Genomic DNA, 22,670 nt, shown 5'->3' with positions numbered 1-22,670 from the left:
ACAGCCAAGCTGACGTCTGTGACATTTCTGACCAGTTGCTAACAGGACCTTTCACCTTGTGAAGTAGTGTCTTCTGTCGGGCTTGTCCAAGCAAAAAAGCTAGAGATTCAGGAGGGGTCTGGGCCCCTCCCACACCACACCTCACAACCTCAGTCCCCACCCCAGGCTCTCTGTGAGCCCCTCCCAGAAGAGGTAGGGTGCAGCTCTCTGTGGGGTGGGGACAAACCGATCCTCCTTGTGCCTGTCCCCAGCTCGCCCGGGACCCCTTCCAGTGTCGGGGAGAGGCAGAGGTGGTACTGTTGGTCAGGACAGCCTGTTCTCTCCTGGAAGAGGTGTGGCAGCTGGGCAAGGGTCGCATCCCTGCAGGCTGCTCCCAGACCACTCTCTGCAGTTCCTGTGCAATAATCCTGCCCAGAAGTGCTGGGCCCTTTGGACAGATGCCGCTCTTGAGGCTTGAGCCCAGCAGAGACCCCGTCTGCCGTCTGCTCACGCAGGTCACCACTGGAAACTCCCGCAAGCTGCCTCCCCACCTCCAGGCCACAGGGCCTCAGGGCCCCCACCCTGCTTACAGGAGGATGCCCCCATCCAGTGCTGCATAGCTGAGGGGCTGCAGCCCAGTTGCTTTGGCAGACAGAATGTCAAGGGGCTCCATGTCCCACCTGCCTCCTGCCTGGAGGGGAGTGCCCCAGAACAGGTGGGATGTGAGGGACAATGGGCTTTGGTACCATAGCTCCGCAAAGACAGTAAGGTATGTCTCAAGACATGTGATCCCTCTGGGGACCCCAGCACAGCCCCCAACACGTGCACCTGCTGGTGTCTGTACAGAGATGATCTGACTGGGCGTCCCTGAGAGCCTCATGCCCTGGCTGGGGCTGGTGCGGGTGGTACAGCCCTGTGTCCATGCCACTCTCACCTTTGCTGTGTGCTGTGTGGCCAGCACTACATTGACCACATGGCCTCACACTCTCAGGGGCAGAGGGCCGGGGCTCAAGCTGGGACTCGAGCTGGGGAAGGGCTTCTCTCTTCTGTGAGAGGGAAGGTGGAGTGTATGACCTGTTGTAAGGAGAAACCTGCTAGGTGCTCTGAATGTGAACCTAGACCAGCCCATGGGGATGACTGATAAGACCCTCAGGGGCATTGGGGACACTGAAGGCTTCATTCAGGGACAGCCACAAAGCCCTGGCACTGCTGTGGTTAGTGTGACATGGAAGGAAAGACCAGCCAGCAGGTCTGGGTGAGATTTGAGATTTGGGACCATGATGGAGAAGGGTGTTGGCGCTGGCTGGGCCAACCACCCGCTGTTCCAAAAGGCCTGTTCCTGCCAGCACAGTACGGGGTTCACCCCTAACCCAGGTCAGCAACTGTGCCGCAGACTGTCAGGGGAGGTGTGTGCCAGGTTGGCTATGCAGCTGGTGGGGTGACGTGCAGCCAAGCTGCACCAAGATCTGCATACACACACACCTGTACACACACGTGTATGCATACACACACGTGTACGCATGTACATATGCACACACGGACGTGTACACACATACACATGCACACGCATCGACATGCACACATGTACACATACACTCACTGTGCATATAAGCACACACAAGCACATGTACACATGCACACATATGCACACGCACTGCACATCCTAGCATCCCCAGCCAGTCACCTTGGCCACACACTGCAGACTGAGCCTTCCACACCCCCTGGGGTTGCAGAGGCTGGGCCAGCACACCCTAACATAAAGGAGACAGCACAAGGGCCCCATCAGTGCCAGGCCCTGTGTCCTGGCAGCTGTGAGGTGGCTGGGACCGCTGGCTGCCCCAGAAACCACTGGGGCCACATGGGTTCCTATTCCCGTTCTCCCTCTGGGCCTCGTGGACGGATGTGGAGAATTATACCAAGTTTTCCTTAACTACGGGGTTGTACCACTCTGAAGACACTGACCTCTGGTCTCTAGGGAAGGCAGAGGGGACAGGTATAGGCCAGCTTCCCACCCCCACTACTGCCCAAAGGGGACAACAGGGCCTGAAGGTAAAGATCACCCTCAGGGTCTCAGCCTGACCCCAGGGGGCCACACCTGTGTCCCACCACCCCTGGAGGGGAGAAGTGAAGTTGAAGCAGGAAGGCCAGCCTGGGAGAGGGGCCCTGCCAGGAGGGAGTGCTGAGCAGGACTGGTGGGAAGCCAGAAGCTCACTTTCCTCTGCAGAGATCAAGGCTGAGCAGAGGTCTTTTAAAGGAAACAGCTATTTTCCAGAACAGTGAACACTGTGGCAGGGACGCTGGTTCTGAGGCAGGGGCAGGGCTAGTCGGGACCTGTCAGTGGACAGATGACAGCGCCACAGCTGACCTGTGGACGAGGGCTCTGTGGTCAGGGAGTAGGTGATGTGAAGCTCTGGGTTGGGCAGGCACAAGACAGAGCCCCCAATACCTCCTCTGATAAAGCAGTGTGGCTGGGAAAGGGACCCTTCCCTCAAAGCCCCTCTGGATAGCTGGGAGTGCAGATGGCTCCAGAAAGCTCTGGGTGCCAACACCAGTAGTCACACCCTCACATCACCACAGTGACCGCTCCTGTGACCAGCAGGTGAGGGCCCCACTGGGGCATCTGGGCTTTTGAGGGTAGCCCGGAGAGCTCAGTGCAGGGCCCTGGGCTATGAGGCCACTCCTGGGGGGTCTCGCTGGGCCCTAGGACCTGTTTCTGAGGACCATCCTCCTGCTGTCAGGGCCTGGGGCTGTGGGGGGACATGGGAGATGGTGGGTCCCTCGTTTCCTCCTGCCTCTGAGCTGGGCCCCACGTCACAGCCTGGCCTTCCTCTTTGGTGAGATGGAGAATTCCAAGTGTCACAGTCCTGCTGTCTCCACAGGTCCCAGCTGAGTCTCAGAGGAGGAGCCGGGGTCCTGCTGGGAGGCCCCGGGCAACCAGTAGCCCGGGCTCTTGCATGCACATTGCTCCCAAGCCCCGCACCAGGGGCCCTCAGTGGCCCCAGGACTCTCTTTTACCAAACAGGGCAAACACAGTGAGCCCGGGGCCCATGGCATGTCAGCATGTCAGCTCATGTCTACCACCAAGAGGGCCGTGCGGACGTGCTGGGCACCGCTGCCCCTTCCATTCAGCGGCTGCTCCATTGGTCACACTCATCTCATTGTGAGAGGCTCCTTGGAGCTGGGGGTGCATTGGGACCCCTCCAAGGGGCGGTTGAGCTAAGTGGCACTTAGCTCAGGCCAGAGGGATGTGTGGGGTCCCAGTCATGTCATCACAGCTGTGGGAAAGCAGCAACTCCCTGCAGCCACCGACTCACCCTGTTTGGGGGCCACATCACAAGGCGGACACGTCCTCCCAGCCCCGAGCAAGTGGGGCCCTGGGAGGGACAGCAGGGTAGCAGGAAGGCTGGACGCTGAGGCAATGCCCTGGACCTCCCACCGGGCTGCACATGGGGGGCTTCCTGGTACCGCTGTCCCCAGGGTGGGGAAGGCCCCTCAAAGTGTCTGGTTGAGAAGACACAACAACCAGCCCTGCTGAGGACACCACACGGTGACGTGACAAACAGTGGCCCTCATGCAGGGGAGGCCACAGACTGCTCGGCAGTCATAGGACCAGCTGATAAAATGCAGCTGCTGAATTTGTGATGATCTGTGTTATTTGCTAGCTTTTTAAATGTGGTGATTTGACAGTTTTCAAAGTTCTTCGCAAGTATTTCTCTTTATACCTACTTTATATTTCTTCTTGGAAGAGGGTCCCCTATCGCCACATCATCAAGGTTCAGGCCTCAGAGCCAGGCCGAAGGGGATTCTGATCTGGGAGCTGCTGATCACAGAGAAGCCAATTCGGGGCAACAGGTCTCAGGCCGCAGAGCTGGGTGGCTCTTCCCGTTCCCCTACCCCATGGCCCCGGCTGCTGGCTGTGTGGGCTCTCAGCTGCCCTGTACCACTGTCCCCAGCCAGCGCAGTGCAAGGCAGACAGAGGTACAGGCCACATGGCAGGACTGGAAGTCACTGCCACCAAGTGCTGGGTCATCACCGTGTTCCTGGGCCCCAGGCCTTTGTCCTCCACTGAGCTTCCACAGTGTCAGGGCAGTGGCACGACGGCACTGGAGGAAGAGGAGGACACTGGTCCCAGAGCATCCAGTGGGGAGTGGGGCTGGGACGGGACGGCCCCTCAGAAACCTCAGGTCACTCTGTTCTCTGAGGAAAAGGGCTGCCCAGGAGGGGCTTCACAGCCTGCACTATCCGGGGAGGGCCCGAGGGCCTGTCCACGTGACAGCTGAGACCAGCGCCCACCAGGTCCCTCCGCCTCTCCTTGCCTGGCTTCTTGTGTGATGACCTATGCAGCACACCCTGATCTCTGAGAGTCCTGGCCGTCCCCTGTGCCCATCTTAGCTGCCACAAGCCACACGGCCACGTGGCCCATAAACAACCTTCACTCCACACAGTTCCAGAGATGGAGTCCAGGGTCAAGGTGCCGGCCCACCTGTCCCTGGGCAGGGCTGCTGTCCTGGCTGGCCAGTGGCACCTTTCAGCTACGTCCTCACATGGTAGAAGGGTGAGGAGCCCACGGGGGTCTCTTTTATAAAGTCACTAATGGGGTGAGGCCTGAGGGGGCACACACCCACAGCCACGGCTCACTGTAGACTCCACTGCTGCTGCACCCACGGCAGGCAGAGGCTGGGCCTTCTGCAGGGGCCTGCGCAGTCAGCGTCCTACTCCCATTGTAGGATGGCACCTGTGGGGTGGGCATCCCCTGAATGGTGCTGAATGAGGAAGGGAAGGTGAGTGGTGAGTGCCAGGGTGTGGCAGAGACCAATTGCCATCTGTGAGCACTTTCTCCCCACCCCGCTAGGCTCCAGCGGGGTCTTAGCTAGCCACAGGTCACCCCTGCCCACCGGCAGGGGCTGCCACCCCGGGTTTCTCACACACTGACCTCCCACTGACCTACCCTGAAGTTTTGGGAAGATGCAAAATGTCCACAAAGGAGGGACACGTCGGTCATTTGGCCCCCACGCTGAGTGGACAGCCAGCTGGCTTCCTGCTGTGACACCCCTGGGAGGCCAAGATTCGGTTTCCTCTTTCTCCACAAACGAAGTGTTTCTGCCACAGTAAAGCAAAGCCAGTGGCTGGACTGCAGGTCCCAAGCCAGGCCCTCAGCCACAACAATGTGCTGACAGCGTCCCACTTGCCCCGATAGCTGCTCCCCTCTCCTCTGTGCCCAGCTGTCCCCCCGCTGTGCCTCCCCCCTGCTGAGCCCTGCCCCATCCAGCTCAGACAGAGCCCCAGGTTCTGGTGACTGTCCTGAGGGCCGCACACACAGCTGGTCCCCCCTCGCCCAGGGTGCTGTTCTGTACTTTGGGGCAGCCTCTGTCCCCACAGTACCTGGCTCCCTCTGGAAGGACAGAGGCCTTGGACATGCTTGGGCCTCGCCAAGCCCCAACTGGGCCCTCCTAGGTGACAACAGAGTGTCCCTCATCCGTGGGTCTGAAACAATGGCATCTACCTGTGAGCTCAGTAGAGCACCCATAGGGCAGCCATTTGTCACCATCCTCATTGTCACCACACGCCCTCCAGGCCCTTGTGGTCACCATTTTCCAGAGAGGCTTCCCTTCCAGCCAGACGGGGCTCCTTGCTGGCTCCAGGCTGCAGCCCCTCCTAGTCCGGGCCTCCAGGGGTTTTCATGCCTCCCCTGGGCCTGGCTCCTCCAAGAGCCTTGATGTGCTTCTCAGTTGTCTTCTGAGTTTCTTCCCCAGTAGATGTCTGTGGAAGAGCTTTAGACCAGCAGCCTCTGCCATCGGTAGACGCGAACAGGCCGGGTCTCTGGTTCTGGTCTCACCAGCTGACCCTGTGCTGGCCTCTCCTCACAGCGCCCTGGATCTGGGTCACAGCTTGGGTCAGGAGGTCTGGAGAGGGTGTGCTCCACCCTGCCCCGAAACACAGACCCTCAAAGCTGCTATCTGTGCATGGGGTGCCTGGATCAGCACCCAAGACATCTGGTCACCATCAAATTTGGGGAAGACCAGGGTGGTCTCGGAGGTACGTCTCCGTGGGGCCTGGAACTACATTCTACAGTCAATTTTACAATAGATGTGGCCTGCAGCAGCCAAGGGCTGGAGGTTGCCTGCACCTACTCATTTGCTTTGCCAGGTCAGCAGGTAAACTGTCCTCTCAGCTTCAGTGTCCTGGTCCCTCGGATGAGTGTAGCACTAAACAGCCTGAAAGGCCCTGAGGAGACTAACAAGCTGGTGGACCCGCAGACACCCCAGCTAAGGGACTCATGGACAGACACAACTGAGCTCTGGTCCTGCCCACAGCTCCTTGTCCCCTTTCTGTGTGTACTTCCGGGGCCCCCTCCTCTCTCCTCTTCCCTCCACTTGCATCGGTGCCTCTGCGTTGGGCCACTGGAATCACCAGAGGCGCCAATCCTGGGGTGAATGCCTGGTGCACACGCACCCATGGGACAGGGTTGGTGGCAGCCAGGTTTACACTCCCAGACCTGCAAGCTCCGGGCATGGCTAATTGGATCAGGGGTGGATACCAGAACAACCTTCCTCCTAGGAAATGAGGAATGGAGGGGAGAGGTAGGCAAGAGCTGGGATGAAGGCTGACACTTGCAACCACCCACCACAGCAGAGCTTGGCTGCATCACAGGTGCCAAGAGGGGCCCCAGGGTCGGGCCAGGCCCTCCTGCTGTCCAAGCCCTTATGTCTTTCCAGAGAGACATCCTATTTCTGGATTCTCTTACCGGAGTAATGCCCCAGCCCTGGCAACTCAGGGGCTGGTGAGAGCCCAGCCTGTGTTCCCCAGGGGCAGACAGATGGCAGCTTTGCTGGGTCTTCCCCTAAGGTTCCTATGGTCTGTTGGTAGGGGTTGAGGGACGGGCGGCTGGCCCTCACTTGGCCGGCAAGGAAGCCAGGCTCTGGAGGCTGAGCAGGCATCTGGGACACAAAACTGGAGGTGGCAGAGATATCATGGGAACCCAGGTTTGTCTGATCCCAAAATGTGTGCTGGGAAATCCTGGGACCCCCACCAAGGATCAAATGAGATGACAGGTGTTGAGCCTGTGAATGGAGCCCATGGATTCATTCACCCTCCTGCCTGTGCAGACGGCCATGGCTCTCCCCACCTGGGGGCTGCGCGTGGCCACCCCTGAGGCGTCGGGCACCCCTGGGAGGAGGTCCTCTGAGAGGTCTGCTCTCCCACGGTCTTGCAGGAGTGCACTGGGGTCTCCTATCAGTGCTTATCACAGTTCTCTTGGAACGAACCAGGCCTATCGGGGCCAAGTGAAGCCTGTTTATTTCTAAGGGCACACACACTATACAGTAACAGGAAACACATTTTAAGGGTGGGATGCTCATTAGCACCGTTAGCCCAGGCTCACCTGCCCCACCCAGGGCTGGGCAGCTGCCTCCTGGTTTGGCCTCGCTCCACCTGCCGCGCTCGAGTCCCAAACCCCAGGCCCTGAAGCGTCTGCGCCACGTGCTTCTGGCTGGGGGAGATGCACAGAATCACCAGCAACTTTGCGTCACCTCCTTCGAAGACAAAGTAACAGCATCCAAGGTGACAGGAATTCCAGGAAGGATGGGGTCTGCACAGCTGGAAATGCTGCCGGCAGAGCAGCTACCCAGGCCCAGGGCAGACAGAGCCGTCTGGCACCATGGGAGCTTGGGGGGTCTGGCAGGTTCTGGACAGCAGACCAGGTACCCCAGCACTTCCAGACACAACCATGTTGTCCAGGGCTCAGGGGGCTGCCCCCGACCTTACCCCAGGGCCTGGGGCTGCTCCTCCCAGGGGAATTCTGCCTCCTCCTCTGTCCAGGAACCAACCAGCTCAGGGTTCAGCAGAACAGATGGAAACCCAGACAGGGAGAGAAAAGGACTCTGGAGATCAGGGGGAGGGAAGGATCAGAGCAAATCCTGGGAGGCAGGGGACAGCACTACGGGCAGGACCTCCATGGCCCAGTCAGAATAGGGGTGTGTCTCAGGGTCACGGTGGGCTCTGCCCCCACAAGTCTGCCTGTGCCCCTCATGGCGGCCAGCTCTCCATCCTACTCAGTCTGGGCTTCTGCTACCTGCACCCGAGACCCGGTGGCACCAGCAAGTCCACCCAGGCCACAAGGTCTCAGCCACTGTGTGGCAACCCTGGTGCCTGGCAGAATTAGATCTCCCACTGTGAGGAGGACCAACCAGCAACCATTCCTTAGCCACCCTCGGGCTGAAGGGAGACATGTGGGAAGCTGCTGCCCAGGGACTGGCCCAACTGCAAGGCCCCGCACACGCCAAACACTCCACACACACACCAGACACTCCACACACACAGCAGACACTCCACACACACACCAGACACACCAGACACCCAGACACTCCACACACACACCAGACACTCCACACACACACACCAGACACACCAGACACTCCACACACACACCAGACACTCCACACACACACACTAGACACTCCACACACACACCAGACACACCAGACACTCCACACACACACCAGACACACCAGACACTCCACACACACACCAGACACTCCACACACACACACTAGACACTCCACACACACACCAGACACACCAGACACTCCACACACACCAGACACCAGACACTCCACACACACACCAGACACACCCGACACTCCACACACACACCAGACACTCCACACACACAGCAGACACTCCACACACACACCAGACACACCAGACACCCAGACACTCCACACACACACCAGACACTCCACACACACACACTAGACACTCCACACACACACCAGACACACCAGACACTCCACACACACACCAGACACACCAGACACTCCACACACACACCAGACACTCCACACACACACACTAGACACTCCACACACACACCAGACACACCAGACACTCCACACACACACCAGACACACCAGACACTCCACACACACACCAGACACTCCACACACACACACTAGACACTCCACACACACACCAGACACACCAGACACTCCACACACACCAGACACCAGACACTCCACACACACACACTGGACACTCCACACACACACCAGACACACCAGACACTCCACACACACCAGACACCAGACACTCCACACACACACACTGGACACTCCACACACACACGAGACACACCAGACACTCCACACACACACCAGACACACCAGACACTCCACACACACACCAGACACACCAGATACTCCACACACACACACTGGACACTCCACACACACACCAGACACACCAGACACTCCACACACACCAGACACACCAGACACTCCACACACACACCAGACACACCAGACACTCCACACACACACCAGACACACCAGACACTCCACACACACACCAGACACACCAGACACTCCACACACACCAGACACCAGACACTCCACACACACACACTGGACACTCCACACACACACCAGACACACCAGACACTCCACACACACCAGACACCAGACACTCCACACACACACACTGGACACTCCACACACACACGAGACACACCAGACACTCCACACACACACCAGACACACCAGACACTCCACACACACACCAGACACACCAGATACTCCACACACACACACTGGACACTCCACACACACACCAGACACACCAGACACTCCACACACACCAGACACACCAGACACTCCACACACACACCAGACACACCAGACACTCCACACACACACCAGACACACCAGACACTCCACACACACACCAGACACACCAGACACTCCACACACACCAGACACCAGACACTCCACACACACACACTGGACACTCCACACACACACCAGACACACCAGACACTCCACACACACCAGACACCAGACACTCCACACACACACACTGGACACTCCACACACACACGAGACACACCAGACACTCCACACACACACCAGACACACCAGACACTCCACACACACACCAGACACACCAGATACTCCACACACACACACTGGACACTCCACACACACACCAGACACACCAGACACTCCACACACACCAGACACACCAGACACTCCACACACACACCAGACACACCAGACACTCCACACACACACCAGACACACCAGACACTCCACACACACCAGACACACCAGACACTCCACACACACACACTGGACACTCCACACACACACCAGACACACCAGACACTCCACACACACCAGACACTCCAGACACTCCACACACACACACTGGACACTCCACACACACACCAGACACACCAGACACTCCACACACACCAGACACTCCAGACACTCCACACACACACACTGGACACTCCACACACACACCAGACACACCAGACACTCCACACACATCAGACACTCCAGACATTCCACACACACACACACACCAGACACTCCAGACACATACCAGACACACCAGACACTCCACACACACCAGACACTCCACACACACCAGACACTCCAGACACTCCACACACACACACTAGACACTCCACACACACACCAGACACACGAGACACTCCACACACACCAGACACTCCAGACATTCCACACACACACACCCTATACACTCCACACACACACACACACCAGACACTCCACACACACACACACTAGACACTCCACACACATACCAGACACACCAGACACTCCACACACACCAGACACTCCACACACACACCAGACACTCCACACACACCAGACACTCCAGACACTCCACACACACACACTAGACACTCCACACACACACCAGACACACGAGACACTCCACACACACCAGACACTCCAGACATTCCACACACACACACCAGACACTCCACACACACACACCAGACACTCCACACACACACCAGACACACCAGACACTCCACACACACACACCAGACACTCCACACACACACCAGACACTCCACACACACACCAGACACACCAGACACTCCACACACACATACCAGACACACCAGACACTCCACACACACACCAGACACACCAGACACTCCACACACACACCAGACACTCCACACACACACCAGACACACCAGACACTCCACACACACACCAGACACTTCACACACACACCAGACACTCCACACACGCCAGACACACCAGACACTCCACACACACACCAGACACTCCACACACACACCAGACACTCCACACACGCCAGACACACCAGACACTCCACACACACACCAGACACTCCACACACACACCAGACACTCCACACACGCCAGACACACCAGACACTCCACACACGCCAGACACACCAGACACTCCACACACACACCAGACACTCCACACACACACCAGACACACCAGACACTCCACACACACACCAGACACTCCACACACACACCAGACACTCCACACACGCCAGACACTCCAGACACTCCACACACACACCAGACACTCCACACACATACCAGACACTCCAGACACTCCACACACACTCCACACACACCAGACACACCAGACACGCCAGCAATTGCTCTACAGTTACAAATACCAGCGCAAGACCTATAGCCAGGAGGGGACAGTCACAGGAACCCGACTGGGAACCTCCCCACAGGACAGGACTGCAGGGCAGGAGGTGGGGGTACATGAGCTTCCTCAGGTCAGGTGCTAGGGGAGGCCCGGTTACCTAGGGAGCCCCGCAGCAGGTGGGTGAGCTTGCTGTTCCGGTAGGGGACATGGCCACGGCGCTCCGACAAGGCCCCCAGGACATCTGCAAGGGCCGCGAGGCTGCGGTTTATCCAGGAGGTCTCCCTCAGGGCTGGCCCGGTCACCCCGGACATGCCTGGGAAAGGTGGACATGGTCACCATGGCGTCAAGCAGTGAGTCAGGAGGGCAGCTGGCTTCTCAGGAGGGCAATGTCAGGGAGGCCTTGGGCTAGGAGACCCCTCTTCTGGGGCGCCCTGCTCCCCTCCCACCCCAGAAGGAGGCTCCTGTTGGTGCTGAGGTCTCCCTGGTGGGGATGGCAGAGCCGCAGGGCATGGCTTCCAGATGGCTGTAGACGGCCCACCCACTAGGAGCCAGGGGACTTAAAGTGATCTTGCTGCACCCAGAGCTCCTGTGCAGGCCATTCTCCTCTAGTCCCTCCGCATCCCCTGTGACTGTCCCCTCTGCAGGTACCTGTACCCCCCAGAGCGTGCAGCCCACTCACCAGCACACTCGCTGCCGGCCAGGTCCACCAGCTGCAACTGGGTGCGCACTTGCTGCAGGCGTATTGCCGGGTCTGGGGCCCAAACTGGACCAGACCGGCTCCTCCTTCTGCCCATCACTGGCGGGGGTGGGGGACAGGCCGGGTCTCCAGGGGGTGGACTGAACTGCTGGTCTGCTGCAAGGCGACAATGGAAAAGAGGGACATGAAGCTCTGCTTAGCCCCACACCCCTGCCAGAAGCTTCCAGAACCTCACCCTCAGGTCCACACCTCTCAGTGAGGAGAAATCGGGCTTTGCTTTGCGCCTTATTCTTAAATACAGGCAATCCCAGAGTTACGGGGTTCTATGGGCTTGTTAAGTTGAACTTGCATGTAAGTCAGAGCAGGTACAGTCTCTTTGTAACAGCCTCTGTTCCTAAGTGCAAGTCATCCATCAGCCGGGTGTCTGTAACTCGGAGACTTGCTATAATATCCCAGGTTCCTAACGGCGAGTTGTATGTCAGCTGGATGTTTGTAACTCAGAGACTCCCTGTAACCACCTCAGACCCAGGCTCTTTGTCCCTGCAGCCTGACCTTAGCCCCTCAACCTGGGAGCTGCAGTGTGGCCCTGGCCTGAGCCCACAGGATGGCAGATTGTCCCAGCCCTGCTAAACCAAAGGCCAGGCACTGCCCTGCAGTCTGTGACACCAGGCAGCTGCGGCCCAGGGTCATTGTCCCAGACGGTCCAGGCCATTGCAAACATACGGTTTTTCTTACAGAACTGGAGTCACTTCACCAGCAGTGACTGATTTTTAACTGGGAGTCCGTTGCCAGCATCCTTCGTGACTATCATCCTGTGTAACTTTCTACATCATGTTTTATCAGCCGAGTGTGTCCCTCCCTCTCACCCACCTTCCTCGTCTCTTCCTGCGACCCCAGGGCCTCTGGGTTTGGAGCTCACGTCTCTAGAATGTGCAGCCGTTACTCACTCTCGGGCCCATGAGAGGCAGGTGCTGTCTGAGGACACTGATTTTTGATTTCTAAGTGGATTTTTCTGTTACTCTCAACTGACTGAGCCCAGATGGCAACTTACTGGTGCTGTCTGAGCAGTGGGCTGTGGTCACGGCCATGGTGATGATCAGGTGTGACCGGGACGAGTCCTTGTGCACCTGGGTAGGGTGCTGCGCCCTGAGCTGCAGGCCTCGGCGGACCAGCCTCAGGAGGTCCGTGGCACTGCTGGCGGCCCTGGCGGATGACGGCCAGCATTAGACACATCCAAGGGGACAGCTACCCTGTCTTCAAGGCCAAGTCCAACACTCCTGAACCAGCAGAGGCCTCGCACAAAAGCCACACTGCCAATTTTAAGGTGCACTGAAGCAAATTTTAGGCGTAACAAACCAAGCTTTCTGTTTTTTGAGGCTGAAAGACTAACTGTCTCACTCATGCCCAGGGTGACTTGCCCGTCTCAGAGCCGACTCAGAGGTGTTAACCTTCCCAGCATCACCCACACCGTCACCTATTACACCCTCATGGGCTCATGTCCTTAAAATATTTGCACGTGAAGTCATATTCACAAATAAAAGTTTAATCTGTTTCCCCATTTTAGTTGATGAGACGTGAGGGCTAATTCCCGCTGGGCAGTAATCACTCCCATCCCATCTTACTCACATCTCTATCACCCCCATGTAGCTACCACTGAGCAGAGGTCACTGTCACAGCAAAGTGAAAGGTGCATAGCACTTAGCACCATGGCTCGTCCCACCAGGCCCTCCTGCAGCACTGCAGCCCCCAGCCGGGGGGCCATGAGCTACTCACTCACAGGTCGGGGGTGTGGCCTCCTTCCTTCTGTCCTTGGCTGTCACTGCCTCACGCTTGACCCCAGACACCACTGCAGAACCGTCTTTGGCCAGAAGGTCAAAAATGTCATTATTATAAACTTCCACTATGGAGACCTCAACCTGTGGGCTTGTTGATGGATTTTCTGAAATAAGCCTGTAGGAAAACAGGTAAGAAAATAAACTATCAGAGAAACCTGAATGACCCTTTCAAATAAACCTAAAAGAATGACGTTTGAGGCCAGATACGGTGCTCACACCTGTGATTCCAGCACTTGGGGAGGCCGAGGCAGGTGCATCCCTTGAGCTCATGAGTTGGAGACTAACCTGAGCAAGAGAGAGACCCCTGTCTACTAAATATGGAAAAACTAGCTGGATGGGGTGGCATGTGCCTGTAGTCTTAGCTAATTGGAAGGCTGAGGCAGGAAGATTGCTTGAGCTCAGGAGTACAAGGTTGCTGTGAACTATGATGATGCCATGGCACTCTAGCCTGGGCAAAAGAGTGAGACTCTGTCTCAAAAACAAAAAAAAAATGATGTTCAATGTAAAGCCATCCAGCCCTAGAAAATACTCAGCAAAACCATTAAGATCCATCTTACTAATACTGAGACATTGTCTCAGGAACCAAGTTATTTTATGTGAGTTATATTTAAATCAACAACCTCAGCAATCGGCACCCTCAGGACTCCACATACACCAGGGAGGGCGTAGGATGGGCACACAGCCTCGACCCAGAAGGCACATGCCCCATTGTCACCAGCTAGAAGCCCAAGGCAGGCCATGAAGACACGGGGGCTTTCAGCACTTTTCAGAGATGGGGCTTGTATGTTAACACTTTTCCTGCTTCGGGGAAGATGGAGTCCAGAGTTCTTCACCCTAATTCCAAACAAGACCTTCCTGTGACCTCCGCAGAGTCCACTCAGACTCTTAAACAACTGTGTGTCTCATTTTCTTCATCTCTGAAAGTATGATGTGCTGACTGTGGAAACTTTAAAGACACTGCACTTAGAGAAAAAGAAGAAATGGCCGCAAACCCACAACAAGGAACAAGTGGCCGCAGACCCATGGTTCCCTCTCTTCCTGGCCCCCTGCTTTTCCCTTTGCAAAACTTTCCCCCAACCATGTCCCCAAGGAGCAAATGCAGCCTCTTTGTCTTTGGAGATTGTCCCTTCTTCTTTATTTTTTATTTCAGATCAATATAAGAGTACAGTTAGGTTACATTGTTTGCATTTGTTAGGCAGAGTCCACGTTGTAGTTGAGCCAGGAGGTGTGTCATGTACCCCTGCACGGTGTGCACAGATGGTGACACACCACCCTCCCGTCCCCTCCTTCCTCTTCCCACTTCCATGTAGTTGTGTTTTTCTTTCACGTGGGAGTGAAATTCCCATCTATTGGCTTCATGTTGTGTGCAGCGTATTGGATGCTTGCTTTTCCATTCTTGCGGCTCAATTCACAATTGCAAGGATGTGGAATCAACCCAAGTGCCCATCAGTGCAGGAACGGATGACAAACCGTGGTGTACATACACCACACGGCACTATTCAGCCATAGAAAGATGGAGGCTTTGCACCTCTTGAACTCATCTGGATCAATGTGGAGAACACCCCCTAGGAGGAGCCTAACACTTGCCCAGTAGGCTGATCTGACCTGGCCACTATCTTTCTTGGACTCGTGAGGATATTTGGAGAAGGTGCTGGAAGTCTAAGGCAGGGCCCTGTTTACCCTGGAGGAAAAGACCAGCAGGGTGGTTTTTGTCCAGCTCTAGAAGAGTTTTGCCAACAATGAAGAAGATAAAAAAGACTAAAGTGAATGAGGAGAGAGCCTTCTCACCCACATAGCACCCAGGAGTCAGTGTGAGAGGTTCCCACAGTGATTACTGAGTAGGTTCTAGAACAGTGCAGAAAATCAGCCTTCAGCTCAACCTGGGAGAGGCCAACCACCGAGCAGTGGAGTTGTACATGGGACACCAGCAGGCTGTGACCTGTGGACTCAGACCCCACCATGGGTGCCTCTGAGGGCACAAAGGGGGTGCTGACCCCAGAGGGCAGGCAGCAGGGGCAGCAGGGACCCCACCCTGAGCCTCCTGTGTCGCCTACCTGCACCTGCAGTGGCCTCCTCCACCGTCATTCCTGGTCAGCTTCCATCTGGGCTTCCTGAGTGCAGAGGTTTGGCACACGCATCCCTGTGTCCCCTGTGCCTATGACAGTGCCTGGCACATAGAGACTTCATACATTTCCGTTGACAAGGATGACAGTGGAAATAAACCTAGGACTTGGTGTCAGCAACCAGCTTTACAAGGAAGGGGAGAAGGTTGTAAAGCCAAAGAGCCCCAAGGGTGACCTCTCACTTTGTTTATAATGGCAGGAAAACACCTTCTATTGGTAACTTCAGTAGCCCAGGGGTGGCATTTTGGGGGGTAAAAGCTTTATGGAAACGATCTCTGAGACCAATTCCCGATGTTATCGTGGCTTTGTATTCTGGGCAGAGGGACAGTTTGCATTTTAAGTCCTGTACACCCAGACTCACCCATGGGCTGACTGGACACCTTCCTGTCCACATCTTGTCCATGTGTGACCACAGAGCAAAGGGATAGAAAGATTTCTGTCTTTGAACTATTATTCCCATCTCTATAAGTGACAAAGGTGGAGCTTCAGGAGGCTATGGCCTTGCCATGGCCACTTACTTGGGAGAAAAAATATTAGAATTCAGTCTGGAAGATTCCCATGCCCCGATCACTGCACTTGATAGAAAACATAGTTTGCTAAGTCACAGTTTTATGCCCCAAGACCTAACATGTTTTAAAAACCATTTTAGAGACAAGGTAATTCAAATGCCTGTGGGCAGTGTGATTTCACTCCCTGGTAAAGCTGATTATTCTGGAGAGTCCCTCAAATGAGTGCCCCCCTGACTCATCTCCATAGCATTTTCCGGCAGCTAACAGTTCTTCCTTGGGCCCCTCGAGCTGCTGTCCTGCGGCTAACCTCTGTCCATGAATCCCACGACCAGCCAGAAAGGCCACACACGATCAGTAAATGCCTGTGTTGAGTGGGACCCACACCACGCCTACAGATCCTACAGAGGCAGGACCCGGGTGCTGTGAAGTCACATATCCCCCATGATTGCAGCTTCCACGCTGCCTGGGGACCCACAGTCTCAGCGCTATCAGCATTTTTTGCAATGGACCCTTTGGATTTGGAGATTCAAGAATGAAATCCCAGACCATGTGACTGAGTGACAGGACACAGTTTATTTTGTTTATTTTACAAAGAAGGACACAGAGAGAAGGGCAACAATGCCTCCAGCAGTGGAGGGGAAATTCCCAAATGGGAAGACCCAAGGGGGTCTTTTGTCTGGGCTTTGTATACGGCGTGCAAGCGGGCAGATTTTAAGAGTAAAAATTACACTTGGTGAGGGGCTGACAGACAAAATCTTCTCATTAGTGTTGATTAGGGAATGAGTGTATTAGCTAACAAGTGAGTCTCACAGTTCCTGTCTCAGGCAAAGCAGCAGGTGTCCCATTTCAGGAGAGGCCGTCCAGATGAAATCTTGCTTGTGTTCAGAGAGTGGGGTTTGGAGGAAAAAAGTCTGTTTACCCAGGCCTAAAAAACTGGGGTCCCTGTCCAGCTCTGAATGTGGGAGCCTGCATCAACGGAGCAGAGGGAAGTTCAGAGACCCCTGGAAGGCTCCTCCATCTGTTCTCCTGCCCCAGTTCCTCAAACCCCTTGTTGCCCGAACTCTCTGCTTCTGAGCCTTAAAGTTTGCTGAGCAGGAAGAAAACTCACTGGTGGATTGCTGAAGATCTGTGTCGCCGTGCCGCTCTCCTCACCGCATGGCTGTTGTAATTGTCAGTGGATACCAAGTGACCCGCAAGGCAGGCCCTTCTCCAGTGCGGAGCACACGAGTGGACATGTGACTGGCTGAGCCAAGGAAGGACCATGCAACTGTCCCCCACAGCAGTGAGGACAGAGTGGAGCACCTGCCTTCCCCCGGGGTTCTCCCCCAGGGCTGCCTTTAGTAACACCCTCCTGTGGATGCCCCATCTTCCTGCTCCTCAGTGTCCTGACTGCTGGCCCCCAACTCCCAGCCACAGGAGCCATTTCTTGTTGCTGGGAAGGGTCCCTGAGGAGATGTTGAAAGTGCCCAGTCCTCACTCACCCTGCCAGGCTGAGCTCTCTCTGAGCACACAGGGGCCCCTGGGGCTTCACATTCTGGGACTTAAGGGAACCTCTGATGCAGCACAGTGGTCCAGGAACAGGGTCTCACTGCCTGACTCAGCAGCCCTGCGCTCTGTGTCCACAGAGGGCTGCATGGCAATCACAAGGGTCCCGTTCCACTCCTGGGCCCCTCTAGTTATGCTCTGGTGCCTCCTCGTCAACCCAAGGCCACATGCTGGGGTGCCCACAAGTCCCTGCAGCGCACCCAGGCTGGGTGCCTCCCAGGAAATGGTGGGTACGTGCTAGAGAAAATGGGAGGTTTGTGCCCACTTTTGTCCAAAAATAGTAGAAGTAAATTGACGTATACTTCTGTTCCTATGCACAAATAGTTAATGAATATTGGTTTGAAGAGACACTAAGATATTAAGCTGTTGTGGAAACTCTTGCCTCCTGGTCTGCCCCTGGTTTTGAGACATAAAAGGCTACACAGGATGGGCAAGGGGGGATTTGGTCTCAGCAGCCGGGCACATGGAGGTCCACTGGAACCATGTCAGTCACTGCTGGAGGTGGCCCTGCTCACAGAGCTGCGTGTGAGGGAGCTGCAGGTCACAGCAGGGCAAGAACATGCCAGGGTGACAGTCCTGCTGGGTGACCACGCGGAGGATGGGGTGCCAGGATCAGGCCAAGGACAGAGATACCGAGGCCCCTACAGCTGTGCAGACAGCTCTTTGCTCTTTTTCTGTAGGACTAATTGTGCTGGTAAAATCAGGAGCCTGACAGTGGGGCTCTTTGGGGGATGTATCCATGGTTGGGAGACTCTTGCATGGAACATATTTGCTGCCCCTCCTGGGAGGAGAAGCAGATGTGACCCCTCTCCAGGGGCCAGGGACTGACAACAGGAGTTGTCCATCCTTTCTGCTCTGGAGCCAAGAACCTCCATCCTCACCCCAGTGGGAACCTCTGACCCAGCCCTCATTTGGGAAATTCTGTCTTAACAATAGCGTGTAAGCATACACTTGCTATAAAAATGTGTAGCGTTTGAGGCAATGACCTGGTAAGCATCTGAGCACTGGGTGGTGCTGAGCACACCGGCTAAAGTGACCGGGTTTCCTCTCCCACAAGAATCCACCACGCAGACCCCCACCTCTCTTTGCTCACGGCCGTCAGCCTCCAGAAGTACCTGAAGAGCTCCTCCACAGCTCTGGGGACGATGCCCAGGTCACTCTGGGACTCCTCGCCTCTGGAATGGGGCCCCAGCATGGTGTAGCTCTTCCCGCTCCCTGTCTGTCCATGGGCCATGATGCAGACATTGTACCTGCGGGCAGAGCAGATTCAGCAGCACACAGATCAGCATCCCAGGGAGAGTTTTTACTTGTATGAAAATTTCAATAGATTTCATTTTGGAATCACCTGTTACTCCACTCCTCACAAATTAGGCTTTCCGTTAACCACAAACATTTTTTTGTAATCCGTCTCTGTTGCTGTTTTCTTGCACAATATCAGATTACATTTTATTCACACAAATGCACAGCGTGTATCTCATTGAGCCCTATTTCTGTTCAGCATCATGACAATGCGGCTCTGCTCATCCCCTTTGCCAGCTCTCAGTTCACTCGGAGAAGCTGACCCTAGGAAGTGCCCCTTGACTTCCCACAGCTTCACCTTGACCTTCAGTGACTGTTAGAGCTGCCCAGGGCAAGTCCATCTTCACACCCTGGCTCACTGCATCTAATGTGGTAGAATAGATGACAGGCAAGTTTGCGTCTTTCCTTCTGATGTTCTAGAAGGATTTCCCCCATTACATATGTGATTGATGACCAGCCTTGTTCACTCTGACATTGAAGACGATGGCACATGCATTTATACTGTGTCATTCCAGGGGTGCCCGGCTTTCTGGTTAGCGGTCAGTGAGTGTGGGAGTCAACTGTGACAGGCCGCACCTGCTGCCTCTCCGGCCTCTGACTGTATCTGGGTTCAGAGAAGCTAAGAAGCATCAACAGATCCCTACACTTTCTTCCAGATGTGTTACTCAGCCTGAAACATCAATGGGCAGAAGATCCATGTAAGAGAATATTTAAAATAAGTTATATTCTCAGCCATAAAATTTAAGGATTTGTTTGTGTTTGTTTTTGTTTTTTGTTGTTGTTGTTGTTGTTGTTTGGCCATAAGCATGCAGGTCAACCTGGCCAAATGCCAACAGCAGGGTGTCCACATCCTGACCACCCATTAGAATCAGCTGGAGAGATTAAATGAGATCCACATACTTCTCAGAAATTCTGATTTAATTGATCAAGCTGACTCAGATTTATCAGTTTAACCTGGTGTAGGCACCGCATCAAGTCAAACACTGTTGTTCTGCAAAGGTGAGTTTGAGAAAGTGATGTGACTGCCAGGCATCTAAGTCACACCCAGGGCAGCCACACAAAGACGTCAGTGCCCAGGGGGCCTCCAACTCCAAGGCCGACTGTCAAGTTCCATCAAGAAGGCCTGAGAACCACGTGCTTGGACAGCACAGATCAGGGCTTGGGCAGCATCCTGTGTGTCTTCCTTCTAGAATTAAAACATTTCAAGGGGTTCACACCAAGAGGCCACTGAGTCCCCGACATGTGACACCCCGAGTCCCTCAAGTGCATGTCTGTGTGTGGGAACGTCTTTGGCTGCAGCAGATAAATGACCCTCAAAGGTTCATCACCACTCAGGAACATGGGTGGACGGGTCCTGCCAAGGAAGGTCACTGAGGACCTGAACTAAGGCATCTGTTTCACATCACCCTGCAAAGGCAACTCTGGCAAAGATCATTTTAACCACGATGTCTTTTTTATTTCTGGAATCTGCTTACTTAAAAGAGGCCTACTAAAAAAAGAGACTCCTCTCTCATTTTCAGTTAACTTTTTCAGATAGATATAAAATCCTCAAACTTCTGGAGGAGTTGAGGAAGACACCACATGTAACTGGAGGTCTGGCTTCTGGTCAGAGCAGGCGGGCTCCTGCTCCGGCCTTGCTCCTGGGATCACACGCCTGTCAGGCACGGGCCCCCCTCGGCCCCAACCAACAATGCTGTGGTGACCGTTTCCTCTTTGCTGAGGTTGGCCGTGCTGGGCAAACAGTCCCTCAGGAAGCTGGATGCAAGTGTCACCACAAAACTGCGATTCTTTAAAATGGCCTGAAGTAGAAAGTTGTGGCTACAGCGTCTTAATTAAGGGTACAAACCGAGGTTGGTTTATTGCTAAAGAAATGCTCTTTGTTCCTCAAAATGACCCACTGCCTGCGAAATCAGCAGTCATGTTATCCAAGCACAGAAGGCTGATTCCCAAAGGGAAAAGCCCCTTACTCTGATGTTAAAATTCTTAACAGGCTTTTTAAAAATTCTGCAATGCTAAAGTATCCCAGAGACAGGAAAGACAGCCGCTCTCCCAGAAGGTAATGAGAATACAATTTGGGACCCATGGTGCCCATCCCCGTTCAGCATCTGCTTTTCAAATCACATTTATTCCTTTCTCAACAGACAGAAATACTCCATTAGCAGAAACCAAACACACTCTGGGTTATGGGTTGACTAGCTCAGACTCTAATGTTACGTTCTTATTATTCTGCTCCACAAGTGAAATTTACTTATCCTTAAATGTAACTATCATAATTGGACTTAAAAATATTTTAACTCACCCATCTAAGAGAGATGTGAGTAGGGGGCACACGTCTCCAAACACCACTCTCTGAGACTCTGCTGGACCATACACCCTGAGAGATAAGGTGAAAAGCGTTAATACAAACAGACAAGAACCAGGCTAGTGCCCAAAGGCAGGTACATCACACAGAACCCCCCAGGGCCTTCAAGAATGGTCAGAAAAAGATTAACTCGTGTCACTTTCCAAGCTAACAAACTTTAAGGATGAGTGAAGATACTGTTCCCTCTGTTGTTAATTACAAAAAAAAAAAATGAAACAGGCCAAAACCAAGTTACAAATGCTTGAGAGAAGGAAGAAATGGAGGGAAGGATAAATAAACTTAGGCATAAACTTACTAGGAAAGGTCCACGTTCTTCCCGAGGAAAGCCACAGCACTTCTGAAGGACTCAGACTGGGACTGGACAAACGGAAAGGCCCAGCGTGCTCTTGGAGAAGACTCAACTCCATGCAGACACCTGTCTGTCCAAAGCCAATTTGCAAACCTACCTCTACCCCCCCCAAAACACCATATATGCCATCGGGTTTTCCTAGATTTACACAATTTCATTATTTGGCAAATAAATTACAAACTTTACTGGCAAAATGAAAGAGCAAGAATAGAAAAGAAACCCCTGGGAAAAGTGACTGGGACGGGGCTATCTCAGACGGGGGGTGCATGGCCCCTGGGTCTTGCCAAATGAATACGTAAAAAGACCAAAGAGGGGAGATTCCAGAAACAGATATAACTGCACGTGGGAATGGGCTGCGTGGTAAAGAGCATCTCAGATTGTTGGGGAAAGATGTATTCTAAAAAGTGGTGAATGGATAGGTATGTGGAAAAAGATAAAATTGGACCCACTCTTTATTAAATATATGCGGATACATTCCAAATGGACCAGAGTTTAAAGCAGATGCTTCAAGAG

General features: G+C 54.5%; 1 protein-coding gene across 1 annotated transcript in view; it reads right to left on the bottom strand.

Annotated features, from left to right (window-relative positions):
- Positions 1-7,318: 7,318 nt before the first annotated feature.
- The window catches only part of KIF25 (kinesin family member 25), a 43,492-nt gene continuing 28,140 nt past the window's right edge, over positions 7,319-22,670 (bottom strand). Inside the window, exons 9-15 of the mRNA XM_053592865.1 lie at positions 21,746-21,820; positions 19,263-19,397; positions 13,909-14,085; positions 13,187-13,338; positions 12,118-12,288; positions 11,596-11,751; positions 7,319-7,511 (exon numbers count right to left, since the gene is read on the bottom strand). Coding sequence (XP_053448840.1) covers positions 7,357-7,511; positions 11,596-11,751; positions 12,118-12,288; positions 13,187-13,338; positions 13,909-14,085; positions 19,263-19,397; positions 21,746-21,820 — 1,021 coding nt within the window. The 3' untranslated portion in view covers positions 7,319-7,356. The remainder of the gene's footprint in view (positions 7,512-11,595; positions 11,752-12,117; positions 12,289-13,186; positions 13,339-13,908; positions 14,086-19,262; positions 19,398-21,745; positions 21,821-22,670) is intronic.

This window comes from Nycticebus coucang, chromosome 5, assembly GCF_027406575.1.
Source record: "Nycticebus coucang isolate mNycCou1 chromosome 5, mNycCou1.pri, whole genome shotgun sequence".
NCBI lineage: Eukaryota > Metazoa > Chordata > Mammalia > Primates > Lorisidae > Nycticebus > Nycticebus coucang.
The sequence above is the reverse complement of the archived record's forward strand: the minus strand, read 5'-3'. Positions and strand labels throughout refer to the sequence as shown.